Source organism: Carassius gibelio, chromosome B9 (assembly GCF_023724105.1).
Source record: "Carassius gibelio isolate Cgi1373 ecotype wild population from Czech Republic chromosome B9, carGib1.2-hapl.c, whole genome shotgun sequence".
NCBI classification, from domain to species: domain Eukaryota; kingdom Metazoa; phylum Chordata; class Actinopteri; order Cypriniformes; family Cyprinidae; genus Carassius; species Carassius gibelio.
In genome coordinates, this window is record NC_068404.1 from 24839799 (window position 1) to 24860347 (window position 20549).

The 20549-nt window shown below is 37.7% G+C and overlaps 1 protein-coding gene and 1 long non-coding RNA gene across 2 annotated transcripts; both read left to right on the forward strand.

The window, feature by feature from the left end:
* The first annotated feature begins 780 nt into the window (after positions 1–780).
* Positions 781–5721, forward strand: LOC127964693 (secreted frizzled-related protein 3). Its single transcript, XM_052564973.1, has 7 exons — positions 781–1585; positions 2421–2459; positions 2560–2616; positions 2975–3040; positions 3200–3404; positions 3477–3540; positions 4731–5721. Exons 1-7 carry the CDS (start codon positions 1129–1131, stop codon positions 4800–4802), a joined length of 960 nt encoding a protein of 319 aa, XP_052420933.1. The 5' UTR covers positions 781–1128; the 3' UTR covers positions 4803–5721.
* A 2242-nt stretch (positions 5722–7963) lies between these two features.
* On the forward strand, positions 7964–8572 carry LOC127964347 (uncharacterized). The gene is made up of 2 exons (XR_008155033.1): positions 7964–8124; positions 8390–8572. It is a non-coding gene; the product is annotated as an uncharacterized LOC127964347 (long non-coding RNA).
* The last annotated feature ends 11977 nt before the right edge of the window (positions 8573–20549 follow it).

A 20549-nucleotide genomic window follows, 5' to 3' on the forward strand; every position in this document is an offset into this window, starting at 1 on the left:
AAAAAGATCGAAAATTTAAATGAATTTTCCACACAATAATATAATGTAAGAATGTTTTTCACTATATGCTACTGCTATCCTTTCAACCAAACTGGGTGAGGTGCAAGAGGAAGTAGGGAGAAGTAGATTAATAATTAAATACCAATTTGAAACAGTACATTGTAACGAAAAAGAAAAAAACTTAAAAATTGAAGAAGCAGGTTTTTCTGATCATTAATGTAAACCGATAAACTCCAAAAATCCAGTAAGCGAATTCGAACAGTTGTACAATGCAGCGAAAACAAAGCCGATTCACTCAGCGAATGTGATAAGAATAGTGACTCACGTCCAGATGTCAGGACATTATTCTTTACATTGTTTATTTGGGTTAAAAGCACGAATGTTTTATAATGGACGCTTGGCTGGCTGAGGTAGAAGTTTAGTGTTTCTGAATGTATCCAGTCGGATCAAGACGGGAGCTTCAGTGGTCTTTGGCGTCTCCGTGTGGTCCTGTTTGATAAGGCAGCTTGCCTTATGCTTATTTGGAAAACGTTCATTTAATTATTGATTGATTGTGGCACTACGTATAGCCTAGACTGTGAATTATGGAAATTAAGAAGTATTTTTTTTATATAGAAAAATGCTATATGTACTATTTTACTTATTCAAACAGCGCTTTTGTCTTGAAGTGTTTTATGGCAGCAGTCTTGTGTTTGAGGGCGCAACAGGAGACTGAAGTGATGTTGGAGGAGGTGGGCTGCTTTATGTCCCCAGCCCACCTCCTCTAAATCCTCCTCCTCCAGCTGCTTCCAGTCTCTTTCTGTCAGCGGGAGCTGGAGGAGAGGTCAGTTCAGCAGCGCGCTCCTGAAGCGACGAACCCGAAGAGCATTTCCTGGAGAGCATTTCTTTTCTTTCTTTCTTTTTTCTTTTTTTCACACCACCATTTCACCGAGAATTAACAAAAAAAAAAAAAAAGAGCTTTTGTTCTCTGTGTGTCTGGTGCAATACTTCAGTATGCTGAAGTTGGTTTGAGGAACTATGTTTTGGGGAGATTTTACGCGCAAGAGTCTCCAGAAGATCTCCGCATGCCCTTAGTGACTTATAAATAGCGTCGTCTCTCACTTGTGTATTTTTTTTATCAACAAAAACATGTTTTCCTACGAGATGTTGATCTGCGCCCTGGCTATCGCCTGTCTGCTGGAGATCCCCCGAGGCACCGCGGCCGCGTCCTGCGAGGCCATCCGCATCCCCATGTGCAGGTCCATGCCGTGGAACATGACCAAGATGCCCAACCACCTCCATCACAGCACGCAGGCCAACGCCGTGCTCGCCATCGAGCAGTTCGAGGGGCTCCTGGGCACCCAGTGCAGCCCGGACCTGCTGTTCTTCCTGTGCGCCATGTACGCGCCGATATGCACCATCGACTTCCAGCACGACCCCATCAAGCCCTGTAAGTCCGTGTGCGAGCGGGCCAAGCGCGGCTGCGAGCCGGTCATGAAGAAGTACAATCATACCTGGCCGGAGAGTCTGGCCTGCGAGGAGCTGCCCGTCTACGACCGAGGAGTCTGCATCTCACCTGAGGCCATAGTCAAGGCGGAGGGGCCAGGTTACTCAAGCATTTATCACTAACTTTTGTCACTTATTTATTATTAATACTATAGGGACGATTCAGGTAAAATTGGGATTCTTTTGACAGTGAAAATAGTGACCCAATTTGTGCAGATTTACCCTATATAAAATTGCTTATGATATAGATGCAGATTGTATTGTAGTCTTTGCATATAATGTTTATATGTTATCATTATTATTATATGACATGAATTCAGGTAGACTGGAACACTTGATAATCTCAGTATCGAAAAGTCAAAATTTGTATGACTTTTACACACTGTAGAGATGAATTATGGCATCGTATATTATATCATATTAAAATGCAAGGTGTATTTTTGGGGTACTTTTGACAGTCATATTAGTGTCAAAAAGTGAACCAATTTGTGCAAATTTACCCTATATACAATTACCTATATATAGATATAGATTTTATTGTTGACTATGCATGTAGTGTGTAATATGTTTATATGCAAAGTGTGTGATAATTTTTTTATCATCATCATTAGTACTATTATATGGTATGAATTCAGGTAGATTAGAACACTTGATAATCTCAGTAGCAAAAACTGGGCCATTTTATATTATACTTATATACGGTAGTGAATAATTATTATTATATTATATTATATTATTATAATAAAATGTGTCTTTTTGGGGCACTATTGACAATCATGTCAGTATCCAAAGTTGCTACTTTCACATGAATTGATATACATTAGTTATAGCTCATTTATAGTATGTATATGGTATATTTATTCTAATACCTGCAATCATTAACATCAATGAAATTCTGTTAGAATGATCCTTTTTAAAAATTTTCTTCCCTCAAGATAATCCTTACTATCAAGACCCTTCAAAATGTAACCCTGGTGAGATAATGTTTTATTACTTTGGGAATGATTAAATATTTCTGAAACGCATAAATGAAATCAAGTTTGAACATTAATCTCAGTTCTGGTTCTTGTGCAGAAGGAAATCCAGACTTCCCGATGGATTCGCATAATGCCAACTGCAAAGGAGCTAATGGTATGCTTTTTAAGTTTTATGTTGTTTAGTTTTGTTTGTGTGCATAATAATTAATGTGCAAATATGTTTAAAATGACATAGCAAAGTGCTTTACAGTCTATTCTGCTGTTTAGATAATACAAAAAGAAAAAAATACAAAAATAATATTACAGATTAAGTTACATTTACATTACATTTACATTTAATCATTTAGCAGACGCTTTTATCCAAAGCGACTTACAAATGAGAACAACAATAGAAGCAGTCAGGTCAACAAGAGAACAACAGCAGAATACAGAATTTTTTTTTTTTATTAAATGAAAAAGACAAGACAAGTTCTGCCTAAAAATTCTAAACATAAATATCTCAACTTTTTCAGATCGGTGCAAATGCAAGTCTGTGAGACTTGTTCAAAAGACGTATTCGAAGAACAATTACAATTATGGTAAGGTCTTATTTTACAGCTTACCTTGTGTGAAGGTCTCAATAGTCTCGAAATGCTCTTTTTGTTTGCTTTGTATTTCTTTACACATTCTCATAAAACTCGAAGTACTCGAAGTGGAATCCTTAAAACAGTGCACGCGTTCAATGTTTCTCTTTGCAGTCATCCGGGCAAGAGTGAAAGAGATCAAGACTAGAAATCATGACCTGAGCGCCATCGTGGAGGTCAAAGACGTCCTGAAGTCTTCTCTGGTCAACATCCCTCGGGACACCGTCACTCTTTATTATAACTCTGGGTGTCTGTGTCCTCCGCTAACAGCCAATGAGGAATATATCATCATGGGTTATGAAAATGAGGAAAGGTCCAGGTAAGGCCTGATTTATGTGATGAGGATATTCATGGATTATATTCCTGTTCTCATAAATCATTTCTCTCACAGACTGCTGCTCCTTGATGGATCCATCGCACTAAAGTGGAAAGACAAAGTGGGCCGGAAAGTGAAGGTAGGAAATAGCACACACTACTTTACAGTGGCCCCAGAAAGCATTTAGATACTTTAGTCTTAAAATAGCGAAAACGTTATTTAAAATATCTAAATGTCATTGCATTAGAAGTAAAATATCAAATCAAGCAGCAGCTGCAAAGAAATGATGCTTGATGAAACATCTATGAGCCAGTTTTGTCCAGTGACTTTTGATCAACCGGTCTTAAGGTGATTTTTCATGGAAGTATGAAGTCAGTTCTCCTGAAGTTCACACAGGTTCCTAACATTGAACTACCAAAAAGTATCCAAATACCTGGTTTTCTTTAATTAAAAAACAATAAAAAAATAAATAAAAAAGAACAGTTTTATCTCAAAACTAACACACCTGGTTTTTATTTAATAGAGAAATGAATATAATAACAGTAATGTATTTTTAAGTCTCCAAATACTTATATGTAACATGTAAACATGCAAAAATATATTTTTATATATTCACATATGCAAATCACATATATAAAAAATTATTTATTGTGGCCATCGTATCTAGTTAAGAAATATTTTTTTCTTCTACAAACGTTGTCTTTCTTTTAAAGTATGAACAGTTTTATACTCAACAAACTTATTTTTGTGTCTCCAAATACTATTATTTTTTATGATTGCCAATATATAAAATACAGAATTTATGTAATTTATAAACACGCTCACACATATATATATACACACACACACACACACACACACACACACACACACAAACATATATACAATATATAAAAAATATTAGTAAAAATATCAGTATATAGATATATGGATTTATCTATTTAATTATGGTAAATATAGTTTTTATATAGATAGATAGATAGATAGATATAGTTTTTATAGGCATAAAAATATCAGTATGTAGCTATATGGATAGATTTATCTATTTAATTATTGTAAATATAGTTTATAGTCTATAAAAGTATAGTTTATAGTCTATATAGCAGATAGATAGATAGAGTTTTTATAGGCATAATATCTAGCAAGAATATAAAAATTTTTTCTTCTGCAAACCTTGGCAAAGAATAAAATGTAATTCATTTGTGTGCTGTATGTCTTTGACCTGCTGACATTAAATCTAAGACTGTAGAGTCTTTGACTGAGCATATGGAAAGAGGCCTCTGATGCAGAGGGCAATGGGAAGTGACTAATGTTTTCTGTGTGTGCCAGCGCTGGGACCAGCTTTTGCGTGAGGGCCGAGCAACCTCAAGCAAGAGCAACACGAAGCGGAGCCGCCACTAACTGTCCTTAGAAAAACCACACGGACAAGCCAAGGAGGAGGGGGAATCAAAACTGAAAAATTGCACTATTGTACCTTTGTTTGTTTGTTTTTCGTTTTTGGCTGAGACAGTTTGTTTGCTTTATGTTTTATTGTTGATATATTCTCATAAACAAAATGTTGCCTTTGCACAAACAAAATGTTGGTTTGACATTGCTGTGTTTACTTGTTGGGAAAGGGTAGCGAGTGTCGGGCAGCGTTTGCCCATCAAAGACAGAAGGAATGACCGGGAGGGAGGAGTATTTTTCTAGCGGCGTTGAGGTGGAGAGCCACGGAGATGCCAGTTTGCTTTGACATGACGCAGCACTCCATTGAGCTCTCTGCGTACAAAAGCAACAAACGCGCCCTCAACACAAACTGCAGCTGCGCTGAATTTCCCCCTCAGGAGGTTTAAACGTTCTTCTGAAGAACAATGAACAGTGTGGGGAGAGAGAGAGAATCCTTTGGCAGAAGCACAGAGATGTCGAGATGATCCAAAACTAGGAGTGTAACATTATCACGGACGACGAAAACAAGCTGTTGGGCTTTCTGAATGATGTTCATTTAAAAAAAAAAAAAAAAAAAAAAAGCTTTTTACATGATTATTTCTGTTTTTTGTTTTCTCGTAGATATGCTTGAACTTAAGTGTCATTCCTGGGAAGAAGTTGGATTTGCAAGTGTCATGCAATTAAAATGGCTATTGTTGTACAAACAGTACATAATGATTCAGAATCCACCGTGAATCCATTATCAGTCTATAACTCGGTTTACATCTAGCTGAAGATATGACCATTAATATATGCATTGTTAATGACATCAGTTAAAAAGACATTTTGTCTTCAAAGACAAACAAGAATATTTCTTCACTGTACTTTCCGTTCAAGTAAAGATGTTTAATCTTAACTCTGTGTGATGTATTTATTATTATTCACACATGCTTAAAAGCAGGATATATTTTCTTGAGAAGCTAAATTATTTAAGTTATTAAAATGTGGATGCGTTCATGTATATGATTCACAACAGATTTGGAGAAATGTAGCATTCCATCACTTGCTCACCAGTGGATCCTCTGCAGTGAATGGGTGCCATCGGAACGAGAGTCCAAACAGCGGATAAAAACAACACAATAATCCACATGACTCCAGTCCACAAAGTCTTGTGAAGTGAAAAGATGTGTGTTTGTAATAAAATTAATCCATTATTAAGACATTTTTAACTTAAAACCATTGCTTCTCGCTAAAAATATGAGTCCTCTATCCTTAATATTATTTGCTACAGTGAAAAAGAAATATGCACAATAAGCACAGTTTTCAAGTGGAAACAGTTCTGAACATTATCTAAGACATTAATTGATGGATTGGAGTTATGTGGACTATTTATGGATTATTGAGATGGTTTTTAGCAGCTGTTTGGTCTCTCACTTAGACGGCACCCATTCACTGCAGAGGATCCACTGGTGAGCAAGTGATGCTACATTTCTTCAAATCTATTGCAATGAATACGAAAACTCATCTATATCTTGGATGGCCTGAGGGTGAGCAATTTTTTTGCAAATTTTAATTTAGGGTGAACTCTTCCTTTTAAGTCTTGCCTTTGAAATATTTATCCAAAAAAAATAATAATAATTAAAACAAGAAACAAATCTTGTTTTTCCCATTAAATTACCACCACTGGCTCTGCACCCCTTAACCTAAATTCATTATTTCAGACTTCTGTGCTGTCTAGAGGCTTGAGTTATAAGTGAACATTGCTTTATTGTGCAATACCAAAGCAGCACAAAATCACTTTCACAGACTCTTAAATGAAATGTTCCCTCCTGGTGGAATGAGCTGCCCAACTCGATCCAAGCAGTTTAGCCATCTTTAATCAGCTAAAAACCCATCTCTTCCATCTTTATTTGATCCTCTAACTTTAGCACTCTCTATTCTAATTCTGTTCTTAAAATTTTTAAACTCATTTACTCTTTTCATTTACTCGCTATTCCTTTACTGCTTGTTTTCTCAAAAAAATTATAATAATAACACCACGTTTTCTAATCTTTTTTGTATTCTATATATATTTTTTTCCTTTTATTTATTATACAATTAATAAATAAAGCAAAAAAGCCTCGAACACTAGCTTGGTCTATTCTTTTTCTTTTCAGTTTTTTTATTATATAATAAAAATATATAATATATGTACTTGCTACATGTACTGCGTTTAAGCTAACTGGGACTTGATATAGCTCTTGTATATCATTGCTCTTTTGTTGTTTTTGATTGCTTCCACTGTCCTCATTTGTAAGTCACTTTGGATAAAAGTGTAATAAGTCTAAATGAATAAATGTAAATGAACTAGAACAAAAAAAAAGAAGATTTTTTTGTATTTTGGGCATACATTCACATCATTTTTATACATTTTTAAAAAACCAAGTCTTGATACGTTACGTCATTTGCTTCTCAAGAAAATTTATTTTGATTTAAGAATATTAAAATATTTTAATGAGAAAACAAGACAAAAAACCATCATGTTTTGCAGTTAATTCAGTCAAAACGGATTATATTTACTTCAAGGTTAATGTATGTAATCACCAAACGTATGAATTACAAATAAATGATGACTGTTTTCAAGCAGGTTACTTGACCTGAAAACTCATCTTCCTTTGACTGTTGGTCACTGAACAGAGAGCAAACCAGAGAGAGGAGCCAGTTTTGTGAAGCATTCCTGCTGTCAGGGAAAGAGAGAGAGTCTGTTTGTGCTTGTCAGTGCCGTGGCTCAGTACTGGGCCCGGCATTACAGTAATCTACAGTAATAGAGTCATACAGAGTGATTCTTTAAACAACCTGCTCCAGAGAGCTGTTGCAGTGACAGCTGTTGACCCCACATCCACCGTTACAGATACAGACTGCAACAGAGAGAATGTTTAGTGCCCATAAATTACACACTAATGCAAAAGAGAGTTTTCAAGTAACATTTACTTGTTTTATTGTGTGTTCCTACTCTTATTGTGCATGATTAATCAACGCATGTTATTCTGCATATTAACTAAAACCATATAAACCATTTTTGTTACTTCAAACATAAGCGTTAACTGAGATATATATATATATATATATATATATATATATATATATATATATATATATATATATATATATATATATATATATGATTAATTGTATTTTGCTCTTCTTTCCCCTGCCGTCTGTGACATTCTCAGAACAGACCTGTGAACAGAGCTGCTGGTTTAGTCCTTCCACCCAGTGAGTGCTGTTAGTACCAACGGATGTTGTTGGACGAAGAAAAATTACTCTGTGACAAGTTTATGTACGTGAAGGGTCAGTGTAATCACAGGCAGGGGGTTTATGGGAGAATTAACATGAAATGAATTATTTATTGCAACATAAATTGACTAATCTGTCTCGGCCTGCTGATGTTATGGTACAAGCCATCGTAACCGGGGCAAATTAAATGCCTCACGATGAGTCCGTCCTTCAGCCTTAAATTTTTTACTTGTTGAAATTATGCGACATGTGGGAGCCATCAAACAGCATAACAGCAAGGTAAATCTCCTGTTTCTGTTTCTCTAGAGCTGCTGGAGGAGGAGTGGAGTGGGGCACGTCTCTGCTCATTCAGCATCTGGCTCTGCGTCAAACCGATGGCCGGCTTCACCGAAACATATCACTGACTTCACAAAACAGACCTGTAATGACTACCAGAGAAGCGCTTCAGTGAGGCCTAACAGCTTCTCCATATAAAATCAGCTCACGCACCATCACCGGATTGGTTTGACGTCCATTATGCATGAGAAGGGAAAGAATGGCGGACGATGCACTGATGTGTTCATTTTATGTATTGTTACTCAAGTGGCGATAGAGATACCTTCAAATGTTTTTTCTTTTCTTTTTTAAATGTCTGAGCCTTTAAAACTATAACAAAACAAACACTTTTAAATAAATGTGTAGCAACAACCATTTACTTTCATAGAAATGTTGGCTGGATTGCAAATATTATTATTCAAATCTTATATAATAATATAGAATATTATGCAAACATAAAAAAATCCATACAGTAAATATATTTTTGTACAATTGTATAATGGTATATAAAGGATATATAATATAAATAGCAAATAATGAATTAATAAATATATCAAATTATATATATATATATATATATATATATATATATATATATATATATATATAGTTATATGACTATTATATCTATTTATCTACAATATATATTATATATTTTATAATAGATAGGTACATACTGTCAAATAATGCAGTAAAATTGCTATATTATTTATTTACTATATAAAATATTTCTAATATAAATAGTAATTATTAAAATATATTTAAATATTATTATATTAAATGATGCTTGGTATAGCAATGTATATAGATGTATATTGTGTATTGCAAAGACATGTATATGTATATTGCTATATGTATATAATGCACATCGCAATAACTTTTACTTGACTAAGTTTAGACATATGTAACAATCTTGTAAAAAAGTTATTGCTACAAAACTACCCAAAAGTCTTTAGTTGGCACAACACGCACTGCTTGGGTCTGGTGCTCAGAAGAGTACCAATAAAATATGATTTGCTCAGCAAGAACAAAAATCAGAGCACATTGCTGAGCAGAACAACTCTTAAAATTGATCTAGCTCTGTTTGATGTGGGCAGTGCTATCCAGAACCGCTGACAATGAGCACCGTCCCCGGGCCCTGGGCCTCGGACAGGACCTCCCTGAACTCCTGAACGCTGAGAAAGTATCAGAGACTTACTGACCTCCATAATTCACAGCATAAAGAACTGCTGACAAGAGCAACTGTCCTTTTGGGTCTCTTTTTCCCTTTTTAGACATTTCCTGTCACACCGTAGGGTCTGCGTTCATGAATATGAAGGGTGATCAGGAACACATGTTGAAATGAGTGTGAAAAACCTGGGAAATGTTTCAAATTTGAGATGTGCAGCACAGGCCAAGTCGCAATTACATGCTAATAATATTTAAAGGTTATAGTCATTCATATAATGACCCCCCCCCCCCCCCCCATTTAATATGTTTTTGTCAATGCGGGAATTAATTACTGCCATACTGACTCAATAAATTATTATTTTTTCTATATTAAACTAAATGAAATGAGTATGCCCTTTAAGTTCATTTTGTCATTGTTTAATTCTGAATTATTATTATTATTATTGTTATTATGCCCTATGATACAACTGGAGTCATATCTCATTTGAGTAAAAATGTTTATAATCATATTTTTCAGTAGTATTATTTATGAATTTATGTGTAAAAGTTTTTTTTATGAGTAAAAAAATACATGTGAACCTTAAAACTGGAAAAAATAAGATACGTTTTTTTCTCTAATGCTAATTAAGTTTTGCACACAAAGGGAATGAAATGGACACAGAAAAGCCAAGAGTCACTTTCTCAAACAAGGCAACCGTTATGCTTATACATAATTTGGACTTTTATACGGAAGGAACCTTTTATTTTATATTTAACACATTTTGGGAGTCCCTCTGTTTAATATCTTTTAATGATAGCACAAAACATGTTTGCGAATTATTACCTGCCATTAGTTTTGAAATATCAACATTTCCACTTGGACATGACCACTAGAATGTGATCGCGCGATACTAACTCACATACTCAAATAGAAAAAAAGAGAGAACACTGACTGAAAAATGTCTTGACAGAAAGAAAATTTTAAAATGACACCTCTTCTCAGGTTTTGCACCACGTGTTCTTGTTTGTGATCAACCAGATTTTTTTTTGCAAAAGGCAAAGTCAGTCGTAATTCTGAAAGTCCTCTTTGCTCATTTCACCTGCAAGTTTGTTCAACAACAAAACACAGATATGTACAAACTAGCAGCGTTTTAAAAGTAATTCATTACAATAATGCATTACTCCTTAAAAAAGTAACTAATTATGTTACTTAGTTACTTTTTATGGAAAGTAATGCGTTACGTTACTTTTTTGTTACTTCTTAAATATGAGCAGGGTTTGATTGTTTTCCTTTAACCAAATAGCTCTTTAAATCTAAGTAGCATTGGAAGTATGCAATCTGCAGATGCCATTTGCTAAATCTACTATGATCTAAAAAAAATATGTGCAATCACACACAAATTATGATTGTTATCGAATTTTTTAATAAAATTAAATTAAATTAAATTTGAATTAAAGAGATCTACCTCCTCGAGTTACCTCCAACTCTCAACAGTCTGATCAACTTGGGATTAATCGTCTTGGTAAACAGACAAGTCATTCACACCTTCGCAACTCTCCTGAATGGGGTACCTTGAGTCGAGAAAACATGGTCGGTCCCGTCTACGATCATGAACCCATGCAGGTGGGTAGAGCTCGACTATCCCATAAGGAGAGAGAGAGGCGGAGGTCCCGACGACTTTGTTTATATTGTGGTGGCTCGGGTCATACCCTTCGGTCATGTCTGTTAAAAGAGCCAGCCCGGTAGTAAGTTTGAGGCTACAATCTCCGCCGGGAAGTCCTCAACCACATCATCAACTCTCCTTCCGGTGAAACTGTGGTGGAAGAATCACAATCACGGTTGTCACGCCCTCCTGGACCCTGGAGCCAAAGGTAATTTCACTGACACTGTCCTTGCACGTCACCTGAACCTTCCTGTCCTTCCCTTGTCTCTTCCTATCCATGTCACCACACTCAATGGCCAGGAACTGCCACACGTCACTCACACCACTGAACCCATAACTCTGCTCACCTCAGGAAACCACACCAAAACCATATCCTTTTACCTTGTAGACTCCCCTGTCACACCAATTGTTTCAGGTCATCCCTGGTTGGTCAAACACAATCCACGAGTAGATTGGGTTTCCAACACCGTCACTTTGTGGAGTGAAAGTTGTCATTAGTCCTGTCTGGTTTCTGCTTGTCCTGCTGTGTCTCTTTCTGTCTTTCAGGAGGAGACCATGGTTTTATCAAATGTGCCCGCAGAGTACCTGGACCTGAAGGAAGGGTTCAGTAAGTCCCGCGCTACTTCTCTTCCTCCGCATCGTCCCCATGACTGTGCCATAGACTTAGTTCCAGGTAAGTCTCCACCTAAGGGCAAGCTTTACTCTCTTTCTATTCTGGAGAGGGAGGCCATGGAGAAATAGATTTCTGATTCCTTGGCATCGAGGTTCATCTGCCCTTCCTCTTCTCCAGTGGGGGCAGGATTCTTTTTTGTGGGTAAGAAGGATGGTTCTCTGCGACCTTGTATTGACAACGAGAGCTGAACAACATCACGATAAAGCCTTCGCGAACTTACAGGGAGCATCCATATTCACAAAACTGGATTTATGCTCCTGTCAACTGGAATGATGCTCATCATTTGGTCCGTATCAGGAAGGGGGATGAGTGAAAAAACGCCTTTAACACCCCTAGAGGGCACTTTGAATATTTGGTGATGCCATTCAGGCTGTCCAACTCGCCAGGGGTTTTCCAAGCACTCGTTAATGACGTGTTGAGAGACATGGTAGATCAGTTTATATATGTTTACCTGGATGACATACAGATTTTTTTCTTCATTTCTCCAGTAACATGTGCAACATGTCAGATGAGTGCTCAAGAGATTAATTGAGAATGGTCTTTTTGTCAAGGCGGAGAAATGCTTAATCTATGCACAGTCTGTTCCCTTCCTAGGGTATATCGTCTCGTCCGAGGGAACATGTAAGGATCCTGAGAAGGTTAAGGCTGTGATAGATTGGCCAAGTCCAGATTCCCGTAAGGCCCTACAGTGGTTTCTGGGGTTTGCCAATTTTTATCAACGTTTTATTTGTAATTACAGCCAACTAGTCTCACCTCTGACTGCCTTGACTTCCCCCAGTACTCCGTTCAGGTGGTCTAATACAGCCGAAACTGTATTAACCAACTTCAAAAGCCACTTCGTTTCGGCTCACATCTTAGTAGCCCCTGATCCCACACGGCAGTTCGTGGTGGAGGTCGACGCATCAGAGGTGGGAGTAGGTGCAGTTCTTTCTCAACGTGCTGCCTCGGACAATAAGATGCATCCCTGTGCGTTTTTCTCCCATCATTTATCTCATGCTGAATGCAATCATGACATTGGTAACAGAGAATTGTTGGCTGTCAAATTAGCTTTAGAGGAGTGGCGTCACTGGTTGGAAGGGTCAGGGGTACCTTTCATTGTTTGGACCGATCATAAAAACTTAGAATACATTAGAACTGCCAAAAGACTCAATTCCAGGCAGGCTCGGTGGGCATTTTTCGGCCGGTTTGATTTTTCTCTGTCGTACCGCCCAGGTTCCAAAAATGTTAAAGCCGATTCTTTATCACGTCTTTTTGATCCTTCCGAGCGCCCGGTGACTCCCGAGTATATTTTACCTGAGAATATAGTCGCCTCAGCACTCGTATGGGAGGTTGAATCGAAGGTCAAGACGGCCTTAGAAGGGGTAACGCCTCCGCCCGGATGCCCACCGAATCGTTTATTTGTGCCTGAAGAGTTACGGTCCGATGTTATTCATTGGGGCCACTTCTCTAATGTTGCTTGTCATCCAGGGATAAGCCGAACCAAGGGTTTAGTTAAGCAACCATTCTGGTGGCCAATTATGGCTCGCCACGTTCACAATTTTTTTTGGCTATCTCAGTTTGCACCAGTGGTAAGTCATCTAACCGACCTCCTGATGGGCTTCTTCAACCGCTGTCTATCCTTTCGAGACCCTGGTCACATATTGCTCTAGATTTTGTTACCGCCCTCCTGCCCTCTAATGGCATGAAGGTCGTTTTGACCGTAGTGGACCGGTTCTCGAAGGCGGCACATTTCATTCCCTTGCCCAAATTACCTACAGCCAAGGAGACAGCGGTCACTGTCATTGACCACGTCTTTCGGTTACATGGCCTCCCGGTAGACGTAGTTTTTGACAGGGGATCCCAATTTATATCAAAATTTTGGAAAGAATTTTGCAAATTTGTTAGGAGCGATGTTTAGTCTGTCTTCGGGGTCATCACCCTGAGAGTGACGGGCAATCTGAGCTAGCCAACCAGGATTTAGAGAGAACATTGCGATGTTTAGTCTCAAAGGATCCTTCTTCCAGGAGCCAACAACTCTCTATGGTTGAGTACGCTTACAACTCGTTACCAGTGTCAGCCACGGGGCTCTCTCTGTTTCAGTGTAGCATAGGTTACCATTTATTGGCCTGTTTCCTGTCACCAAGATCATTAGTCCAGTGACAGTCCGCCTCAAACTACCTCCGGCGTACAGGAGGATTCATCCCGCCTTCCATGTGTCCAAAATTAAGCTTGTGTTTTATTCACGCATTTATCCGCCTACCACGGTTCCCCCACCGTCGCGTCTCGTAGATGGGGAGCCAACTTATTCAGTTAATCAGATTCTGGACTCGAGACGGAGGGGACGAGGATTCTAGTTCTTGGTGGACTGGGAAGGTTACGGTCTGGAGGAGAGGAGTTGGGTTAGGGACATACTGGATCACTCCCTCCTATGTGGGTGAAGTCTGTGTATTACACATCAGCACTGATTGTTTCTTGTGGGCGTCTCCGCTAATTGTTATCAGCAACAGCTGTCACTCATTACTCCTCCCTATATATTGCCCTGTCTAGCGTCTTGTGTTTGTCAGAGCGTTGTTTCAGTTCCTCGTCTCATGTTCTGCTCTCCTTGTGTTGTTTCTTCGTTGGATTGTCTTGTCTCCCCGGAACCCCGTCCACTCATCTCATTTCACCATTGGATTCATCACTTACCTCTCGGCTTGCTTCCCCGCAGTTCCTGTGTCACCCTCTCCTGCTGCCAACTCATCACAGCACTTCGGATCACCTCCACTCACCTGCATCTTCTCACTGTGTATCCCCGGCCAAGTATCACCTGTGTTTCTGTCTTCATGTGCTGTGTCATTCATTTTATTAAAAACCCATTAACTCGCACTTGCTTCCTGCCACTCCTTTCACCAGTCGTTACACTGGAGTGGTGTGGATCACTTGTGGATGATTGTGTTGTTTTTATCAGCTATTTGGTCTCTCATTCTGATGGCACCCATTCACTGCAGAGGATCCGTTGGTGGGGCAGTGATGTAATGATACATTTCTCCAAATCTGTTCTCATCTCGACTCGTCTACATCTTGCATGGTCTGAGGGTACGTCAATTTTCAGCAGATGGTCATTTCTGGGTGAACTGTTTCTTTAACATGGGAAAACTGGATGTCAAGCACCTTCATGGGACATTTAAATGTTATTCACATAAGCTAAAAGTACTTCCCTCGTTTTGGTAGCTGAAAGCAATGATAAAATGATCTAAAACCTCTAATAAACAAACACACAACAAGATATAAGTTTGTATATGTAGAACTCCGGAATTCCACATCTGTGTAAATGTGTAGAACTTTCTCTGGAGTGCTGATTCCATGTGGCTGTTCAGATAACTGACTCTAAGCACTTTCATATGTTGCTGGAGCTCTGCTCTATGATCGGCCTCTGTCTGATCACACTTATTGCAGGAACATGAATAGGCCTATTGCACAACACAGCGCTGGAATATTTTGTTGAAATCAAGCCCATCGTTTCCAATTAAGCATCAAAAGAAATCTGTGTCACCGATTCAGCAACATTTACTGTATGTTACCATTTATATATACCCACAGAGGTCCGTGCACATATGCGTGAGTCTCCTCTGCAGGTGCGAAGCGGTGGATGATGAAGGGTTGTCTGGACTGTGGAGATCCAGCTCAAATGCATTGCAGATGTGTGACTTAGTCTGCCTCACTGTTGCTGTTGCAGAACATTAAAACATCTGTACAGCTCACATTTACGGCTTCTTTCTGTGCCCTCTGCCACAGAAAAACAACTCTGCCTTTTAATGAGGCCAAAGACAAGTGGAGGCTTCCTGAACTTTGTGGGGACACTTACAGGAGGATGTCAAAACCTGAACAGCTGCTTTCTGGAGTGCAAAGACTGCTGGTTTGTCTTAAATGGTTAGTTCATGCACAGAATAAGATTTTGGGACCATTTACTGTTTCTCATGTTATTTTAAAATGCTATGATTTAATTTATTCTTCAGAACACAAAGGAAAATCTATTATTCCTTTCAAATGATTACTCACATTCAAAATACAAGTTTTTGTTTACATAATATATGTGTGTACACATATGTATAATATATAATGTATTTATAAATACACACACATAGTTTTAATTTTGAAAATATTCCCATGTGTATATTTATATTCATGTACGCCTAACTGATATTATATATTTTTTTCTTTTTTTCTTCTTTTTAAAATGTATAAACTTAACATATTTTCTTAATATACATGCATGTGTGTGTGTGTGTGTGTGTATGTATATATATATATATATATATATATATATATATATATACACACACACACACACACACACACACACATATATATATATATATATATATATATATATATATATATATATAGTACACAGTACACACATTATGTAAACAACAACTTTTATTTTGGATGCAATCAATCAAGACTGATCCTTTGACAGCACTTATATATATTACATATTCTTTATATGTTTATTATAGCCTTCTGAATCTTAAAACCGCCTGAAATCACCTGACAGTGAATTTAGATCAACCAGCTGGCAGATGTCATTTGAGGTCACATATCTTGTAATTTTTGGGTGAACTGGTCTGCAGCAGTGGTCCAGGTGAGGGTTTTAACTTCCACGTCGAAGGGATTCGTCATGGTTCCTGCAGCGTTGTTTCTCTTCACACTAGATTCCCTTTGAGCACCACATTCTCCAAGACTCCCACAATTCAACTATTATGCTCCGTCTTGCATTTTTCCTAATATCTTTGTATACTAATTGATTAATTACCTGTAAACAAACCTTTTCCTCTCAAGAGAAAGGTCAACACTAATTTGCTCAAATACCTGAGGTTTTGAGGACTGTGTATGCTTGCAGACGAATCTGTTGCAATGATAGATCTCTGCAATGATAAACCGCTGCAAGCTTTGGGATTTGCTTTAGGATGTTCTGTAAGACAATCACACAGGACAGATGTACTTTAGAAAACTTAATCACAAAACCCCAATTATCACGTTTACATTGTCTGGACAAACAATTGCTTTAGCGGTTGGGCATCTTATTTACTTAATAATTAATTCTTAGAACTTTTACACATCAAACAGGAGATTTACAAAAAAGAAAAAGTTGATTGGACTTGATGGGTTTGGATTTCTTGTTTAATTCAAAGAGCTGAAAATTCCACTTTTAACATATTTTATTCATATTTTGGAAACATCTTTATGCACATTTCATTTTGGCAAAATTTCAGTGACAAGCCAGCGATATTTAAAAAATCAAGTTTAAAACAGATGCACCATATTTTTCATTCATGTCAATCATTTCAATTCATGTTGTCATACAGTTACATACAAAAAAAGTAAAAAATAAACATTTATACCATTTTCAACAAATTATTAAATTTGTATAGTTATTTGCAGTTTTAAAGTAGTCAAGTAAAATATTAATAATGAAATGTTTTCCTTACACTTTGAATACTGATGTATGAGCACATATGTTCTCAAGCATTCAAATGTAAACAGAAATAAGCAATTATGAATATTATTTTTTTTTCAGACTGAGAGAGCTAGCCATTTTTATTTTAAAAGGACTGCATATGCGACGCACTGAGCTGATTTTTTTCAATAAATACTGAACAAAATATTAAGGAATAACAAACTACTTTCAAAGTTTATTATTATTATTATTGTTTTTTAAAAAGTTTTGAATCTCTTTGCTTTATTAAAATCTCTGTTAAGTCCCAAAACCTAGATATTGTTTATTTTAAACCCCACTAAAAATCTTAAAATAAATTTAGACAGACATTGATAACATTTACAATAAAAGCTTCCCTGTATGATTTATGAATAACATATTATATTATATATAATATATAATAATAAATAATAAAATAAGTCAAACTATTATTATTTATTAATTTTAAATTATGAATCTGTTGGTTTTATTAGAATCTCCGTGAAGTTATATCGCCTGTTTGTTTGTTTTTTTTACTTTAATCCCCATTAAAAATAATAAAATGAATTTTAATTTAGACTTTGAAAAAATATTTACAATAAAAAAATGATGTGTATGAATTTCTGAATAAAATAATATATGGGGGAAAAAAATAACAATGCCATCAACCCATTTACATCTACAACCCTCTTCCTCCAGTCCGTATGTGCATCTGAATTTATAGTCATTAGGGAACTTTATAGTTGCTTTACATCATTAAGTCTTCATAAACCCTTTCCCCTTAACTCTCTAATGTGTGTGAACGTCAACCGCAGCAAAATAAGTCTACGTGAACCAAGTCAATTAAAATAAAATAAGAAAATGTATTATTTTGGTGTGATATTTAATAAAAAAAGGTATAAAACTTTAATCACGGTATAAATTTCAGAACACATTTTTATAATTGTCCAAAATGACGTTGGTTTTTTAAAGAATATAGTGTGTGTTTTCCGTGAACTCTAGTGTTCCTCTCGTAAAAACCACATTGTGGTTACAAGGTGCTACAACGCGCTGACGCCAGAACTGGGAAGAGAGCCTGTCCAGCGGCCCCAGGTGGGATTTTTCCACCTCCGAATGAAAGAAAATAAACGCGCAGCGATCCCACAGGGTCGCCCAGTTCCCCAGGAATCTCTGGGAACGCTGCCTCACCTGGGCAGGACGTTCACACGCTTCCCATGTTTCCTTTCCAGTGTTCTCTAATGGTCAAAATGACCCTGAACAATTACTACTGAGCCTTGCTTTAATTTGGGGTGTGCTGCTTTTTTATGGCCTTCTCCCCACCCTGTGCGTTACCCATGATTTCATAAGCACTGGATGGGACCCGGCGGTTAGGGGGGTACGCTGGGGTCACGCCGCTGAGGGATTTTCTTCCAGCACCCGAATGAGAGAGGCCAAGGCAGTGGCCACAGGGGTGAGCCCTGTTCCAGCGCCCATGCCAGGACACACACTGCACACTATGAAGGGAGCTCCTGACAGACTGACATGGAGAAGAAAAAGAAAAGGGTTTGATGTGCTGCCACAGACCCTGAACATTTCATCCTCCGAACATATGTGCACGGGGCCGCCGGGGCCCTTTGAACACCTCCTTTCTCTTCTCCCTTGCTAAAATGGAGGAAGTTCAGATGAACTTGGACGGGCGGCGGCAATTCAGCCGCATGGGCCCCTGTGGAGATGAAGAAACAAACAGAGAGGTGCGGGAGTTTTCAGGCTGACGATCAAAACCCAAATAAGTACAGTAGGTCAAGTCAAGTCACCTTTATTTATGTAGTGCTTTAAACTAAATACATTGCGTCAAAGCAACTGAACAACATTCACTAGAAAACAGTGTGTCAATAATGTAAAATGACAGTTAATGGCAGTTCATCATTGAATTCAGTGATGTCATCTCTGTTCAGTTTAAATAGTGTCTGTGCATTTATTTGCGGCGACAGCGGCAAGGAGCCAAAACTCCATCGGTGACAGAATGGAGAAAAAAACCTTGGGAGAAACCAGGCTCAGTTGGGGGGACAGTTCTCCTCTGACCAGACGAAACCAGTAGTTCAATTCCAATTGAACTACTGGTTCAAAGTTCAATTTGCTGCAGCAAAGTCAGATTGTGCAGAAGAATCATCTGTTTCCTGTGGTCTTGTCCTGGTGGTCATCTGAGACAAGGTCTTTACAGGGGATCTGTATCTGGGGCTCTAGTTGTCCTGGTCTTCACTGTCTTTTTCAGGGCTGTAGAGGTCCTTTCTAGGTGCTGATCCACCATCTGGTCTGGATACGTACTGGATCCGGGTGACTGCAGTGATGCTCTGATCTGGATACAGACTGGATCTGGTGGCTACAGTGACCTCAGAATAAGAGAGAAACAGACTAATATTAGCGTAGATGCCATTCTTCTAATGATGTAGCAAGTACATCTGGTGTTATGGGAAGTGTTCCCGGTTCCGGTTTAACTAATTAATGCAGCCTAAAAATCCTTTAACGGATTTGGATATTAAAAGCATATTAGTATGTTATTTGTAAGCCAGGTTAAAGAGATGGGTCTTTAATCTAGATTTAAACTGCAAGAGTGTGTCTGCCTCCCGAACAATGTTAGGTAGGTTATTCCAGAGTTTAAGCACCAAATAGGAAAAGGATCTGCCGCCCGCAGTTGATTTTGATATTCTAGGAATTATCAAAATGCCTGAGTTTTGAGAACGTAGCGGACGTAGAGAAGTATAATGTAAAAGGAGCTCATTCAAATACTGAGGTGCTAAACCATTCAGGGCTTTATAAGTAATAAGCAATATTTTTTAATCTATACGATGTTTGATAGGGAGCCAGTGCAGTGTTGACAGGACTGGGCTAATATGGTCATACTTCCTGGTTCTAGTAAGAACTCTTGCTGCTGCATTTTGGACTAGCTGTAGTTTGTTTACCAAGCGTGCAGAACAACCACCCAATAAAGCATTACAATAATCTAACCTTGAGGTCATAAATGCATAGATTAACATTTCTGCATTTTACATTGAGGGCATAGGCCGTAATTTAGATATATTTTTGAGATGGAATGCAGTTTTATAAATGCTAGAAACGTGGCTTTCTAAGATATTATACGGTTTAAATCCTGACTGAAAATCCTTACAGATACCATTTTTCTCTAAGAAGGAATAGAATTGTGAGCATACTACCTTTTCTAGGTCTAGAATACCTGGGCAGAAATACCCATT

What these genes read in the sequence shown, in the direction of transcription:
- LOC127964693 (XM_052564973.1), top strand. Translation starts at nt 1,129, where the DNA reads ATGTTTTCCTACGAGATGTTGATCTGCGCCCTGGCTATCGCCTGTCTG. An exon ending in GAAGAACAATTACAATTATG is followed by an intron (nt 3,041 to 3,199) that starts GTAAGGTCTTAT and finishes TTCTCTTTGCAG; the next exon opens with TCATCCGGGCAAGAGTGAAA. An exon ending in GAAAATGAGGAAAGGTCCAG is followed by an intron (nt 3,405 to 3,476) that starts GTAAGGCCTGAT and finishes TTTCTCTCACAG; the next exon opens with ACTGCTGCTCCTTGATGGAT.